The sequence below is a fragment of the Vombatus ursinus genome, unplaced genomic scaffold, assembly GCF_900497805.2.
Source record: "Vombatus ursinus unplaced genomic scaffold, bare-nosed wombat genome assembly UNPS02014832.1, whole genome shotgun sequence".
NCBI lineage: Eukaryota > Metazoa > Chordata > Mammalia > Diprotodontia > Vombatidae > Vombatus > Vombatus ursinus.
The window spans coordinates 26,200,503-26,215,221 of record NW_020954610.1 but is presented as its reverse complement, the minus strand read 5'-3'; the positions used below and the strand labels follow the sequence as shown (position 1 = coordinate 26,215,221).

General features: G+C 32.1%; 2 protein-coding genes across 3 annotated transcripts in view; one reads left to right on the top strand and one right to left on the bottom strand.

Annotated features, from left to right (window-relative positions):
• IFT74 (intraflagellar transport 74) overlaps positions 1-14,719 on the top strand; it is a 135,170-nt gene that overhangs the window by 28,473 nt on the left and 91,978 nt on the right. For both annotated transcript variants that reach the window (XM_027839330.1, XM_027839329.1), the window contains exon 8: positions 1,540-1,601. In XM_027839330.1, the coding sequence (XP_027695131.1) occupies positions 1,540-1,601 (62 nt within the window). The remainder of the gene's footprint in view (positions 1-1,539; positions 1,602-14,719) is intronic.
• LRRC19 (leucine rich repeat containing 19) lies at positions 5,607-12,049 on the bottom strand. Its single transcript, XM_027839331.1, has 4 exons — positions 11,972-12,049; positions 9,590-10,103; positions 7,271-7,471; positions 5,607-5,935 (listed from the first exon to the last, which is right to left on the bottom strand). The coding sequence occupies exons 1-4, from the start codon at positions 12,047-12,049 to the stop codon at positions 5,607-5,609; spliced, it is 1,122 nt and encodes a 373-aa protein (XP_027695132.1).

Sequence of the window (14,719 nt, the reverse complement as noted above, 5' to 3'; positions counted from 1 at the left end):
TTTAAATTGTGTACTCTCTATTATCTGGACCTTTTAAAAGTGAAGGAACCTTGATATTTCATCCTATGAAGTCATATCTGAATCCATCCCACATCCTGCTACATTATTTGGGATATACTTTATCATGTCTCCTTTTTCTTATTTCTAGTAGTATTTTAACATAAATTGAGCTAAAAGGTTAATGGAAATATTCATCCTTGTGGGTGGATAGGTGTAGGGACTAGACCTGTGATTTCATTGGTCTAAGGAACTTATGGGTGAGGAACCTGCTTCTACCATTTCAGGGGAATACTTGTTCTGTAACTTATAGTCTTAGAGAGTTGGCTAGAGCACAAAGAGTAAGAAACTTGTCTAGGGTCACACAGCTAGTATGTGTTAGAAGTAAGTCTAGAACTCAGATCTTCTTGGCTCCAAGGTCAGCTCTCTATCAGTTATACTATGTTTCCTCTCTTCTTTATATAGCATTTATAAAACACAGAAAATTGACATATATAGAATGGGATAGCTAGTTGGAAATAATTCAGGTTGTTTTATATATGAGATAGAAGTAAAATTAAAGTATGAATTAGTTCTATTTTGATACCTCATCATGGTACAGTGGTGGTATCTTGAGATGGTTAAACTGGGCACCAGCTCTGACAGGTTCAAACAAGCCAGAAAATCTTTTGGAAGGGGCTGGTGATTGATTGTGTATGTATTATCCAAACTCTGGCCTAAGAGATGCTTATCACTAGGCTACGTCAGGGTAGTGAATTTTTCAGCCAAAGTCTTGCTTCAGGATCTTTTATTAGGTAATATTACAGGGATTCTGCTCTTTGCATTGATGTAGGGATAAACTATATCTCCCAAATCGCACATCCTTGAAATTTTGAAATAGGTATTACAGTTTGGGTTCTTCATAGATTTTGGTTTACTTAAATTCATTTTGAGTTCTTTTAAAAACACTAAGGATTCAGCTAGAGTATTTCTGAAGTTATAATAAATAGAACACCATTCATGAAAGCCTATAGCTTTGATAGCGAATCAAAAAAATAACTTATTGCAAAATTATTTGTGGCAAACTTGAAATTTTGGTTGTATCTTTAAAGGCAAAGTAAAGTGATTATAAAGATCACTATCTTGAGGGAAATGTTGAGATTTTTTAAACCTGAATTTAAAAAATCAATCAATGGCTTTTACCGAACTCCTTATTGTACACTTGATCAGCTCTATGTGGGTTAAATTCAGTGGGCCTCTCAAAAAACATATTATTTATTTATTTAATGAAGAATTTGGTAGGAAAACATTAAGTCTGTGAAAAAAATCTTTAATCTCTAAAAAGTTATTGCCAATATAATGTGTTTAATCTTGCAAGGATGTTAGTTAACTTTTAAATGCAACCTTATTTTCAACTTTGTTAAGTTTTATGCATTGAGCAGAGGTCTACATTAACAGTTTATCATTTAGTTCATTACTAACATGCATCATCATTTAAAGAAAAATAGTATGTCTTTAATGTTATTTTCTATCACTAACATCTCTGGTTAATTATCTACACAGCTAAAAGCTCAAAATGATCGAGAAACCCAGAGTATGGATATAATATTTACAGAAAGACAAGCGTAAGTACATGGTTACCTGAGAAAAATAACTGCTTCATAAGAGAGTTTTATGGGGTGACTGAAGGTCACATTTTGGGGTGATAGACAAAATGGTGTTGTGTGTCATGGAAAGAACAAGGAAATAGGAATAAGAAGACCTGCGTTCTAGTCTAAGCTCTGTCACCTGTTCGCCACTTGACTTCAGGTTAGTTGTTTATCCTTCATGGTCCTCATTTTCTTAATCTATAAAATGATGGTGTTTGACTAGAACACAAAATCTTAGAGTTGGAAGTGAACACAAAAGTTGTCTAATACAAGCCATCACCTTCTACAATATCCCAAGCCAATGATTATCCAGCATCCATTTGAAGACTTCAGGGGATGGATTATCCCACTGCCTACCTATGCAACGCCTTCTACTTTTGGACTTCCTAAATTGTTAGAAAGTTTTTCCTTAATCAGCCTTTCTGTAGTTCATTCCTTTTGCTTGTAAGTCTGTCCTCTGAGGCTAAGCAAAAGAAGTCTAAACCCTATTACATATGACAACCCTTCAAATATTTGAAAATGACTTATCACATTTCCCTCTAAGACTTCTTTTCTCCATGCTAAACATTCCCAATTCCTTCATATGGCATGGTCTTTAGTCTCATCACCATCATCACCATTCTTGTCCCCTTTCTCAGTATATGCTACAGGTACTGTACATAGTAGATACATTTTTTGTACCAGACCTATGTTTTCTATGATTTAAGGAATTCCTTGTGAAACTGGAATCTGCTGTGACATTTATAGTCTTAGAGGGTTGCCTGTTTGCCAAAGTTAAATGATGTACCTAAAGCCACACAGATAGTATATGTTGGAGGAAAGATTTTTACCTATGTCATCCTGACTTTAAGGACATTCTATATCCACTCTGTTATGCTGCCTTTCTAGGTGATTAATATAAATAAGTAAAAGATGTTGACATTAACATGACCCTTAATAACTAGAATTTGTAGAAAACTCAGAGATGAACATACTGTTTGTGTGTGTGTACTATCCTAAAATAACAAATATGTCCTCATCTCATCACAGCATCTGTAATTCTTGTGAAGGCAAGTTATCTAACCTTCAAAAATACTTAATTCAGTACCCTTTACCTTCTGTGCACTCAATACATACTTGATAATTATGATCGTGATGATAAATAGTAACAGTGATAAACTAAAAGAGTAAATACTATAAAATATATTTTTAATATTCAAATATTGAATTCAGTAAAATCAGATAAGTACTTGCAGAAATATTTTATTATACAAAATTCGATTTTAAAAGAATAGTTTCTGATCTCTTATAAACATATTCCAATTTCTACTATTCCACTTTTAATTTATTCATTCATTCATTCAGCAAATTTTTATTGACTGTAAAAGATGCAAAGTTATATAAGACACAGTCTTAGCCCTTTTAAAGACTTGCAGAGTTTAGAAAATGACAGGAATGATTCAATCTTATTTACATAACCTTTTAATCCATAGTTATTTTATTCATAGGCATTATTTATAATTAACATATTTGTATATTCTATAAACTAACTTTGTAATTACCAGTGAATTAGCTTCAGAATGTGATATATTTCAAGTCTAGTTGACATTTAATTAAGAAAAAATAATGCTTACAATCTTAGTAGTATGTTCTAAAATGCTACTAGAAGAGTTTTAAAGTATAAAATATGTTTTTAAAAAGAAATTCTATATAAATATCTCTCCCATGATTTTTTTTTACAACATAAACCTCAAACTAAAAACAAGGAATTTTGTGAAGTTGATTTCAAGAATTAGAAAAACATCTAAGTTAATTGTTAACTTCCACAAATGTGTAGAGAACAATTTTATCTTTAAATGTTCACATATAAAGGGAACAGGACATACTATACTAATCTAAGAAGCAGAGAAATATGCAAGTTTTAAGATTGACTTTTTGCCTTTCCAGTCACTACTGTGTTAAAATCACTGTATGTTCTGGTTAGCTTGACCTTGACCATTATTGTTACCATACGAAACCATATAAGGGAATGACAGTATCTAGACTTCATTCTACCTTTATAGCAATACCAGCAACTTTTCCTCTGTACTAATCAATAAACAACCGTATATTAAGCCTTCACTCTGTGCTGGTCATCATGCTAAGCATTGGTAATACAGAGAAAGGTAAAATCACATTCCTCCTTCAAATGGTTTGTGTTCTAAAGGAAGGATAAATAGATAATAGATAAATCGATACCTCCATAAAAATACATACTTTGTAGATGGGAAGTAACTTTAAAGAGGAAGGCTCTAATAGTTGGTGGACTAATGGGATGTTTAAACTGAGTCCTTAAGGAAGCCAGCTTCAAGGATCTTTTTGTTCTACCTGATGGCTCAGTATGGCTCTCTCTCTAGATGTCAATTAAAATTATAGCTACATAGCTGTGCTGTTGATTTAGTATTAGTTTAAAAAAATCCATTTAAAAAAAAAATTTGGAATTTATGACTTTTAAAACTTTAAAGATATTAGTTAGTCAAATAATATTTATTTAACAACCACAAAGTATTATAGATAGGACCATCAGCATATTGGAGAGCTTGATCCCCTATCCTTTAATAATTATGTTTTGTTTCATTAACATTGCTAAGTTATAGATAAAATATTAAATTATTATAATTATGTAATTACATTGCACAGCAGATTGTTAAATAGTTGAAAAATATGTTCTTATCCTCTGAATGTTTGTTAATTTTAGCAATATAGTATAAGCAATTTGATCTTACAAAACGTATCACATATGACCTCCCTCAACATAAATTTATGTTTTATTATAAACATTCTTAAAATTAGACAGATATGTAAATGTCATTATAAATGATACATGTCTCTTATCCTCTTACCCTATTATCACTGAATGTGTGCACCCATCTCTGATAACTTTTTTTTCTTGGTAGAGATTAGGGTTGCATTTAAAATTTTAAGTTTTGAAATTACTTTTCTGCAGATTATTATGTGAAATTAAATCATTCTTATTGGCACAATGAAATCTATACTTCATAGTATTATCTTTCATTTTTTCATAGGTAGAAGGTGTAAAGAATTATAGTATATTTTACTATATGTCTCTGTTGTAGCTATCTACAACAATTACCTTTTTTTATAATTGAAAATAGTTGAATAGAAGGTGGTGAAGAATAGAAATAAATATGTGTATTTGTGTGTGTTTATGTGTGTGTGCATATATATTTCACTTTAGTTCCCAGACAGCATGTCAGTGCGGTTATGACTGTTCCACATTACTAAAATCAGTGGCCATTTATTTTGTGATTGCACCAGTATAAGGTGCAGTTAAAGCACTGCTTTAAATTATCACCAGAATTAGAGAAATTCCACTGAACCAGTGGAAAGCAATCAGTTGTACCTTCTAAGTGATAAGTTAAGTTCATGAACATAATTATAATTAATTTCAGTTACCGTCATTTTCAAGTATCAGCTCTTCTGTTCATGGTATAGTGGAAACAGTAATGAATTTGGAATGAAAGGACCTGTGTTAAAACCTCAGCTCTGCAACCTGCGTGACATTATGCAAGTCCCTTAAGTTCTCTGGGCCCCATTTTCCTCGTTAGTAAAATGAGATGGTTATATAGATGACCTCTAAAGTTTCATCCAGCTCCAATCCTAGGATCTGATATAAATGTTAGAGAATACTAGGGCATTAGTTAGTACGTATTAGTGAGTCAGGATCCAGTGTTCGAATAATTGACAAGTTATAAGTTTCAGATCCTCATATTACTACTACTATGCTTTGCCAATTATCTATTACTGGGTTTGTCCACTTCTTAAAATTTTTCTTTTAACCATTTCATAATGGTCATTAAGTGTGTGTGTGTGTGTGTGTGTGTATAGTAACAAATACAGGAAGTTTTAGTTGTGGTTGGTATTTGATACACAACAAAATCTATGCCTTATTAAATTAAAAATATGTCAGTCCATTTACAAAGAATCAAATTTTGAACAAAATTAATTTTCTTCACGCATTTCTTGAGCATCTATATATTTGTCTTCAATAAACCCATCTTCATCTACCACAAATGTACTTAATTGATCAAATATCACTATATTTTCTTCTGGGTTTGTATCTGGTGTTTGTGGAAGAGAATTAGAGTAAACAGTAAAATCTTCTTCATATGTATCACCCTCTTGCTCATGCAAGCGATGATGATTGTAGCTAAACAAAAAGTTATACCATGTTGGGCATCTCATAGCAATAAAAATCAGTAGTGAAGTTACCAGGACCACAGCTACAACACCGACAAGAAGGGCCCAGCTTTTACCAAGAGGCTCAGATTCTTAAAGAGAAAGAGAAAAAGACTCTTGTCAAATTGAGAAAAATGAGATAAAATAATTCATTACCTCTAAATTATTTATTGATTTATTAGTGTTAAAGACTAAGATGCCACCCACCTTTCAATTACTTAATCTGTTATAAGAAACTTTTTGAAAACATGACACTTGATAGATAACATGTACTAATTTCAAAATAATGAAGATTACCATACCGTAGACATCCTTGCAGCTTTTTTTCTCCTGTTGATCATACCATTCTTATTCACTTTAGGAATCAGAATGGTGAAAATTGATGGGTCTTTTATACTTGTGTATTTATTAACCTGAACTTTTGGGTAAATAGCAATAGTGTTAATTAAAATTTAAATAGATTTTTCCATATTATACAAAATTGCAATTTTATAAGATATATTAATTTTCCAGAATTTGATTTTTCATAGAGAAGTATCTCCTACCAAAAAAAAAATTAAAAAACCTGTGGCACAGAAATAAAAAGGATGAATTGAAAATCAAATGACAAATGTTATTGGATAGAAAATTAAGTCATCAGTGGGTCAAAAAAAGTGTCAGGGAAAAGAGGAATGCAGGAATGCATGAAGACCATGTCTTATTTGTATCTGTATCTCCTAGGACCTGTCATCATGCCCTGCCCATAGTTAGTGCTTACTCAATGTTTGTTGAATTGAGTTGACAATGGAGCTAGAGAACTAAAGAACCAAGGGTACCAGCATGTTGAAAAGTCATGGGTTGAACACAGGGGTAGCATAAGAGCATCCTCTCACTTTGAATCTTTGTTAAAAAGAAAAATGTAAGGACAGCTAGGTGGCGCAGTGGATAGAGCACTGGCCCTGAAGTCAGGAAGGCCTAAGTTCAAATCTGGCCTCAGACCAAACACTTGACACTTACTAACTGTGTGACCCTGGCAAGTCACTTAACCCCAATTGCCCAAAATAAATAAATAAAAAGAAAAATGTAAACTTATCTGAGAAGAAAACTCTTGTCAAATTGTTTTTCTATTAAAACTTGGATAACATGGTTTTATAATCCAATTCTATCAATAAGCATTTGATAATCAATAAGCAAATGGCAGTGCCACATATTGCATTATGTAGGAAACACACACATAGAAAGATCCATTTTCTCAGTTAGTTTATAGTCTACCGAGGTATAGCAACATGCACATTATTTGTAGACTTTTCCTTTTTATATTGCTTCATACAAAAATATTTGAAAATTAATGGTGAAATATTCCTTACATACGGTGCAGTTGAATTTAAGTAATCTGAAAATTTGAATTTCTGTATAAAATTTTAAATTTAAAAAATCCAGTACATTACCTGCATTTTTTGTTATGTTGTTCACAGTGTCATTTAAATTTTGAAAAAATGTTGGATTGCCAGAGGGCTTGAAATGAATATTAGAAAGTTGAGTTATAGGTAAGGGAGATTTTGAATGACATCCATTCTTGTAAGGTGCTGCTTTGATGCTGTAGTTCTTCAGGGCATCTGGAGAGCTACACATTGTTATATTCTCACATTCTGTGAAGTGGAGAGAATAAGTTATGAGATAATGTTGATAAAGTTTATTTATTAATAGCAATTTATATCAACACATAGCTCCTTTCATCGTATCCTAACTCGTTTTTCTCATTTTTAATGTTCTTTCCCTGCCTAGAGATAATATCAAAATAGTGTTTTTTTTTAAAGGGAGTTTAATATTCACTTACCTTCAATTTCCTTAAAATAAAGGGGAAACAATTTATTGTAATTTATATTAGACTCATGCGGTGATAAAAACTTAGAACTGGAAGGAACCTGGCCCATCTTCTCAACGTTTTCATTTTATTAATGAATATGCAACTTATTTTAGTTAAGTATTTGTCTAAATTCACATAGCTGGTTGGTGGCAGACCAGAGGCTAGACTCTAAGTGTCTAACTTCTATGACAGTATTCTTTCCACCATACTATACTGGGTTATGTTTTGGTTTTTTGGTTTTTTTGAGGGGGGAGAGAGGTGGCACCTGTAAAGAAACTTAAAGACTTAAAGAATCGTTAAATAGGGCACTGAGAGGTAAAATTGACTTCCCCCAGGTCACATAGCCATTGTACATCAGAAGCAGCACTTGAACCTAGGTTTTTCTAATTCTAAGTCAGCTCTCTATCCATTGTCAAGCTGCTTCCCTTTATTACTTTTATTCATTATACTTTTCATTAAAATAAAGAATTCATGTAAGCCTATAAAAATAGCCAGTTCTGTTATACTGATAGAATTGCTACTTATACTTAAATGAGCAGATGATGGTTAATAATATGCATTTCTTTCCAAGTATAAAGTTAACCATAACATTTCTATACAGACTGGGTGACATAAGTAATTTTTGGCCATATGAATAAGTAGAGGACTTTGAGCCAGTTCAAGTTCACTCAGACTACTGGTGTTGTCATAGCAATTAAAATTGTCACCAGAAAATGTAGTCATATAGGAAGACCTTGGTTACATTTTCTTTTGCCAATTTTGAAAATTTCACTATATGGGAAGTATCTTTAAAAGTTTCTGCTTTGTCAGAGTCAAATATTTAATTTATTAAAAAAATGGTCATACTATAATGCAGATCTTTAAATTTCTGTTCACTTTGTGAAATAGATATTCTCTTTCAAAAACATTTTCCTCAAAAAGTCTTACTGAAGCAGTTTTTAAAAGCTGCATGCTGCTAAGAAGAAAAATTCTGTATAAATTTCAAGTTGTACCTAGTAGAGAGTTGTGCCAGTAATAACTGGGAGATGGTAATATCTCTGTAATTATGAAAAAGAAAACAAATAGTGTGGTACAAAGTTGCCTTTTCCTGGGGGTGTGGAGGAGGTGGAAGGAGTCCTGCGGGCTTATACCTTTTCTATATAAGGATATCTGGAATACTCCTCTCTCAGCTTGAAAGGTTGGAAGGAAGGCAAGAAAGAAGATGGCTGTAGTTTATAATAATAGTCTCTAGAATAGTCTGATCACCGGAATACTGTAATTACCAGTAGGTGGCAACTAAGAGAAACTTAGAGGGTTTTTGACATCAAGCAAGCCAAAAGTCTTTAGCTCACCATTTTGGATCCAGAGCAGGTTTATAAAGGAACAATTAGAGAGATTTGTGAGAAAGGTACTAAATTACCCATTAAACATGTATTTCATCTAAAGTGACATTCAAATATTATCTTTAAACATAGAATCTAATTCTGAGTATGCCTCTTTTGAAATAAAGTTATATTTTAAATAATGTATCATTAAAATCAGGATATTCAAAGTGTTCAGTCTATACTAGTTCAGTCTATACAACTAAAGTATCTATTGTCACTAGCATATCCCACACAGGAAAAGTATCTTAGTAAAAAACAATCTCAAATGCCAAAGCAAGAAATATAAAGACATGAAATGCAAGCAGTATCACACAAAGTGAATTTTTTGTTTGAGGCAAATAGGATCTAATTTCATGTACATATTCATGTTACTTTCATTATTCACAGTTGCTGCTTTTCAAAGTATTTCTCTTCTATCCAAATATGAACAAATTGATTGTTTTTACATAATTTAATTTTATATGAGTCTTCTAGGGAATGACAACCTGAAGTGAAACTCATGTTATTTTTGAAATATTTTAATTTTTATAACTTACCTAGTATAACTTTTGAGGTATTCAACCAGTTCTGTAAATTATATAGACTACAAGAGCAGTTCCATGGATTTCCATATAAAATTATTTTTTCCAGTTGAAATTGTCTTGGAACATCAAAATAACTTATCATGTTGTTTTGCAAATTCAAAGCCATCAGGCTTTTTAGAGGTATCAATGTATAAGGATTCAGTTGAACAATTTTGTTTTGGCAAAGACACAATTGTTTTAGTTTATCTAATCCTACAAAAGCGTTCTGTTCAATTGTATTGATAGAGTTGCTGCTGATACTTAAAATTTGCAGGTTGGAAAGACTACCAAAACTGTTATTATGTAGGAAAACAATTTTGTTGTTGTTCAGATTGAGTTCAGTTAGTAAAACATATGTCTGAAGAATACTTATGTCTGTACTATTCAGGGTGATTTGGTTATAACTGAGATCAAGTATAGTAACATTTTTATTTATATTTTGTGGAACTGAAGTATGGTTCTTTGCAGTGAAATTATGACTGCCATCCTGAAAAAGAACAAAAGCATATTAACCAGAAAAGAATTAACAGACTACCAGAAGATCTCAGATACAAATTGTTCTTGAAAGATAGGAAGGGGAAGGAACTGGTTTTGAAAGGGGAATCCAGTAATTAATCTATTGCTTTTATGGACTTAAAATAAACATGACAAACCATTTTCCTGTTCTAGGCTAGTTTTCCAAAGGATTTGGAAATCCTGCACACATGCAAACCATAAAAGACAGATTCTGATTTGTTATACTCATATAACAGAAATGATAAGTGAATCCCTTGATTTACTGTACTGACTTACCCTCCATGAAGCTGCATATGCCCTCTGGTCCCATTCCTTAGGACATGTGCTCTGGATTCTTATTTTTTTTTTTTAAGGCAATTGGGGTTAAGTGACTTGCCCAGGGTCACACAGCTAGTAAGTGTCAAGTGTTTGGTCTGAGGCTGGATTTGAACTCAGGTCCTCCTGACTTCAGGGCCGGTGCTCTATCCACTGCGCCACTTAGCTGCCCTCTGGATTCTTATTGAAATGATACTACAAGAAAACAGAGCACAATAACTCCACCCCTTGACTTTCCTAGCCCTTTGGATCTTTCTGGAAGTTTAAGGGAGAGAAAGCCCTGAATATAACTAAAAAAAAAAATAGTTATTTATACTCAGTTTCTCTTATATTCTATGGGGATGGTGACTCTTTCTGAATCAGTCATCTTTGACACAACCCTTAACACACACCATATCACCTCTTTTATATCAATTTAACCAGAATAGCCTTGTATGATTTGTATGTATGCAGGATTACCAAATCATAGGGAACACCAATCAGGAGTTTCTGTGTCATCTCAGCAAGAGACGAGGACTCATGACCAGCCCCACAGGAGGTGACTCAATTCAGATCCAGTCCAGTAAATCAGGGGTTTGTTCTGATCACCCTCACTACAATCATATACTATAATAATACTATTATTGACTAATGATTTATCAGGAGAAAGTCTGTATAATATGTGCATATGTCCCCTTAAAGGAAACCTTCTGTGTGGAAATCCACACTTTAATGAACACATAATGAAAAAAATCCTTTTCACTATACCCAATAGCAAAATGTACAAAAAGAGACCTTATCATAATAAAATTCTAAGAAAACAGAAATACCAATTTTTACTTAAGAATATTTTTTTTTACCATAAATAGGTTATTTTAAAGGCTTCTTGTATTCATGAGAAAGGTGTATGTTTATATCTTGGAATCCATTCCAAGCTCTCTATTTCCCCCTTCTCTTCTAAAAGAATGTCATTTCTAGTTTTAGAATGACAGTCCATGGAGAAGTGCACAACTATTTTTATACCCACATTTTTAGGAGCCATAGCTATCATAAAGTAAGTCTTTCAAATCAGCTCATAGTTCACAAATATGATTTTGAATAAATATCTTGGTTTTTTTTTTTAAGAAAGACCAATTAGTTGATTAGATAGGTCAATTATAACTTTTGGAACCACTGTTACGATAGATCACGGTTTTGCTATTTCTATTCCTATAGAATGTTCAGCCAATATGACTCCTTTTTAATTATTTACTGATTCTTTCAAAAATATATGGCTGTCATTTCACGGTGGCTACTTCCCCAGAAGAACCTTGTCTCCTGACGAAAACACAGTTAAGCAATTCAGACTGGCACACTGATCATGTCTGATGGCATATATACCTATAGCCCACCACATTTCTACCAAGAGGAGGAAAGTGTGCCTCATAAATCCTCTGGAGTCAAAATTACTTAATACATTGATCATAGTTCTTATGAATAGACTATTAAAGGAAACTCCATTGAAAATTCCATTGAAAAATTCATACCTCTCATTTCAAAACTTACTATTTTAAAAGTACAGCTTAGGCCTGTTGCTAATAGTGACAGTTCCCAAAGTAAGATTAAGATGCCTGTGATTTTCATCTTTAGAGCCTAAAAGAAAAGACATTTTTTTACATAAAGCTAAGATTTTTAGTAATTATTACAGTATTTTATTTAACTTTGTTTTCTTAGATTCTGTTTTAATTTTTTTTCTTAAAATTGACATAAAATTGATAAAACAAAAGAAACACAGTGACCTGATACTTCACCAATCTAGACCTAACACAATAGTAATAATTCAAATAACATAGCAAATAACAGACTATAAGCTTCTTATTAATATAGTTCCTGTTGTTAAATATGTTGATTAGAGTATCTAATAACAGGAGCTTTTTTAAATAGTTGACACATTTTTACACAGATGGTTGTATACATTTTTAGTTATTTAGGAAATGCATTTTGTTTATGTGAAAATATACTTTTTCACATTGGGAAAAATCTCATGATTTCGTTGATAATGAAACTTGTACTATAATGGGGATAAATGTTCAACTTAGATTCAAGAGAGACCTGTGTTCAAATCCCAATTCTAACATTTATCAGTTTGTGACCATGGGCAAGTTAGTCTCTGACCCTTAGATCTTTAAAAATGAAGACAATAATTACAGGTTCATCATGAGAATAAAATTAAATAATGAGCACTTTACAAACCTTAAAGTATCATATAAATGTCAGCAATCATGATCATAACCTTATAGTTACTACTATCTATTCAATGCAAATATATAAGTACCTATGTTCATATATGTCATGTGAATTTACTTCAGTAAAGAATAGTAATATATATTTCAGTGGATTCATCATTTGGTTATTCCTTATATTGGTGCAGATCGCAATACATACATTCTTTCTCATTCTGTGAAATTCTTAACTAATTTCTTTCCATTCTCTACCCAGGCTCTTCCCAATAGCCTTTTTTTTAGTTCATGGGGTGATAGGTCTAGAGCTGAAAGGTATCTTCAAAGCCATCCAATTCCTCAGCCCCTTATCTTATACATAAAGAACATTGAGGTACAGGGTGGTTAAGTAAGTTTCCCAAGGTTATACAGCTAATAAATTCAGAGGCAGGATTTGAACCCATTTCCTTTGAGTTCAAAAATAGTGAGTGCTTTTTTCACTTTGTCACATTTCCTCCATTTCTATTATCTCTTCACTTTCATCACATGATTAACTACCTTCTTTTCTTACATATTTCCTTGATAATACATTTTACATCATTTGTAGACAAAGTTATTATTAATAATGTACTACAGTCTACTTATATCCACCAAAGCTTCTACTTTTATCTTTGGATAAACTGGAATTTTTATCCTTTGGAGATTGTGGTGTTCCATGATTCACATCCATATAACATCACCAGGACAGTACTTCAATATTTAATGATGTAGTTATACTCTCCAGTTGTATAGATCAGTGTTATCAAACTCAAGTAGAAACAGAGGCCACTAAACCATGCGTAAGGATCCTTGTGGGCTGCTTATTTAATTAGAAAACCATATATTAACATTATCAATGTTCTATTGTATATTTATTTTGTTAAATATTTCCCAGTTACATTTTAATCTGGCTCTAAGGATTGCATATTTGATATCTCTCACATAGATCACAATCCATCCATACTTCATATTGTGCAACATTGTCCATGTTTTCTGATAGCTTCTCCTTAGTGGGTCCAATCCAAGCCCTCTCTATTCTTTTATAATGGTGGCTTTTAAACTGTGTATGATTCTAACTGTGGGTCCTTGGTAGTTGAATTCTTTTTTTCTGTCTGATTGAAGTATTTTTTTCCTTTAACCTGGAAGTTCTAGATTTGGGCTGTGATGTTCTTGGGAGAGTTCATTTTGGAGTTTCAATAAGTGACTGCTGGATTCTTTCTATTTCTACTTTGTCCTCTAGTTCTAAGATATGTGAACTGTTTTAAAATTTCTTGAAATATGATGTCTAGGCTCTTCTTTTTTGATCATGACACTTAGGTAGTCCAATGATTCTTAATTTTTTTCTTCGGAATATTTTTTTCCAGGTCTATTATTTTTGTTGTGAGAAATCTTAATTTTTCTTCCATTTTTGTTTAGTTTTTGACATTGTTTTAATATTTTTGTTTATGCATGGAGTCATTGGCTTCTTTTTGCTCCATTTTAATTTTTAGAGAATTTATAATTTGAGCAAGGTTTTCTAGTTCTTGTGCCTTTCTGATTTCTTTTTCCATAGTTCTCATTTAATTTCCAATTTTCCCTCTCATTTCATTGATTAAAACATTTTTAACTCTTGCTTCACCTCTTTCACAAATTCTACTTGAATTTGTGCCCAAGTTGCATTTTTCTTTGAGTCTTTGCCTGCACGTATTTTGAGGTCAGTCTTTTCTGAGTTTGTGACTTGAGAATCCCTGTAACTTTAATAGCTTTTTTTTTTTTGGCTTTTAGTATTTTATTTTTCCTCAGTTACATGTAAAAACAATTTTTAACATTCATTTTTAAAACTTTAAGTTCCAAATTCTCTCTTTTCCTCCCTCCTCACCCCCATTGAGAAGGCAAGCAATTCCATATAGTTATACATGTGTAGTCATACAAAACATATACATAATAGTCATGTTGTAAAAGAAAACAGACAAGAAAAAAACTCAAGAAAAATAAAGTAAAAAAAAAGTATGCTTCAATCTGTATTCAAACACCAACAGTTCTTTGGGACAGGTAGCATTTTTCATTATAAGTCCTT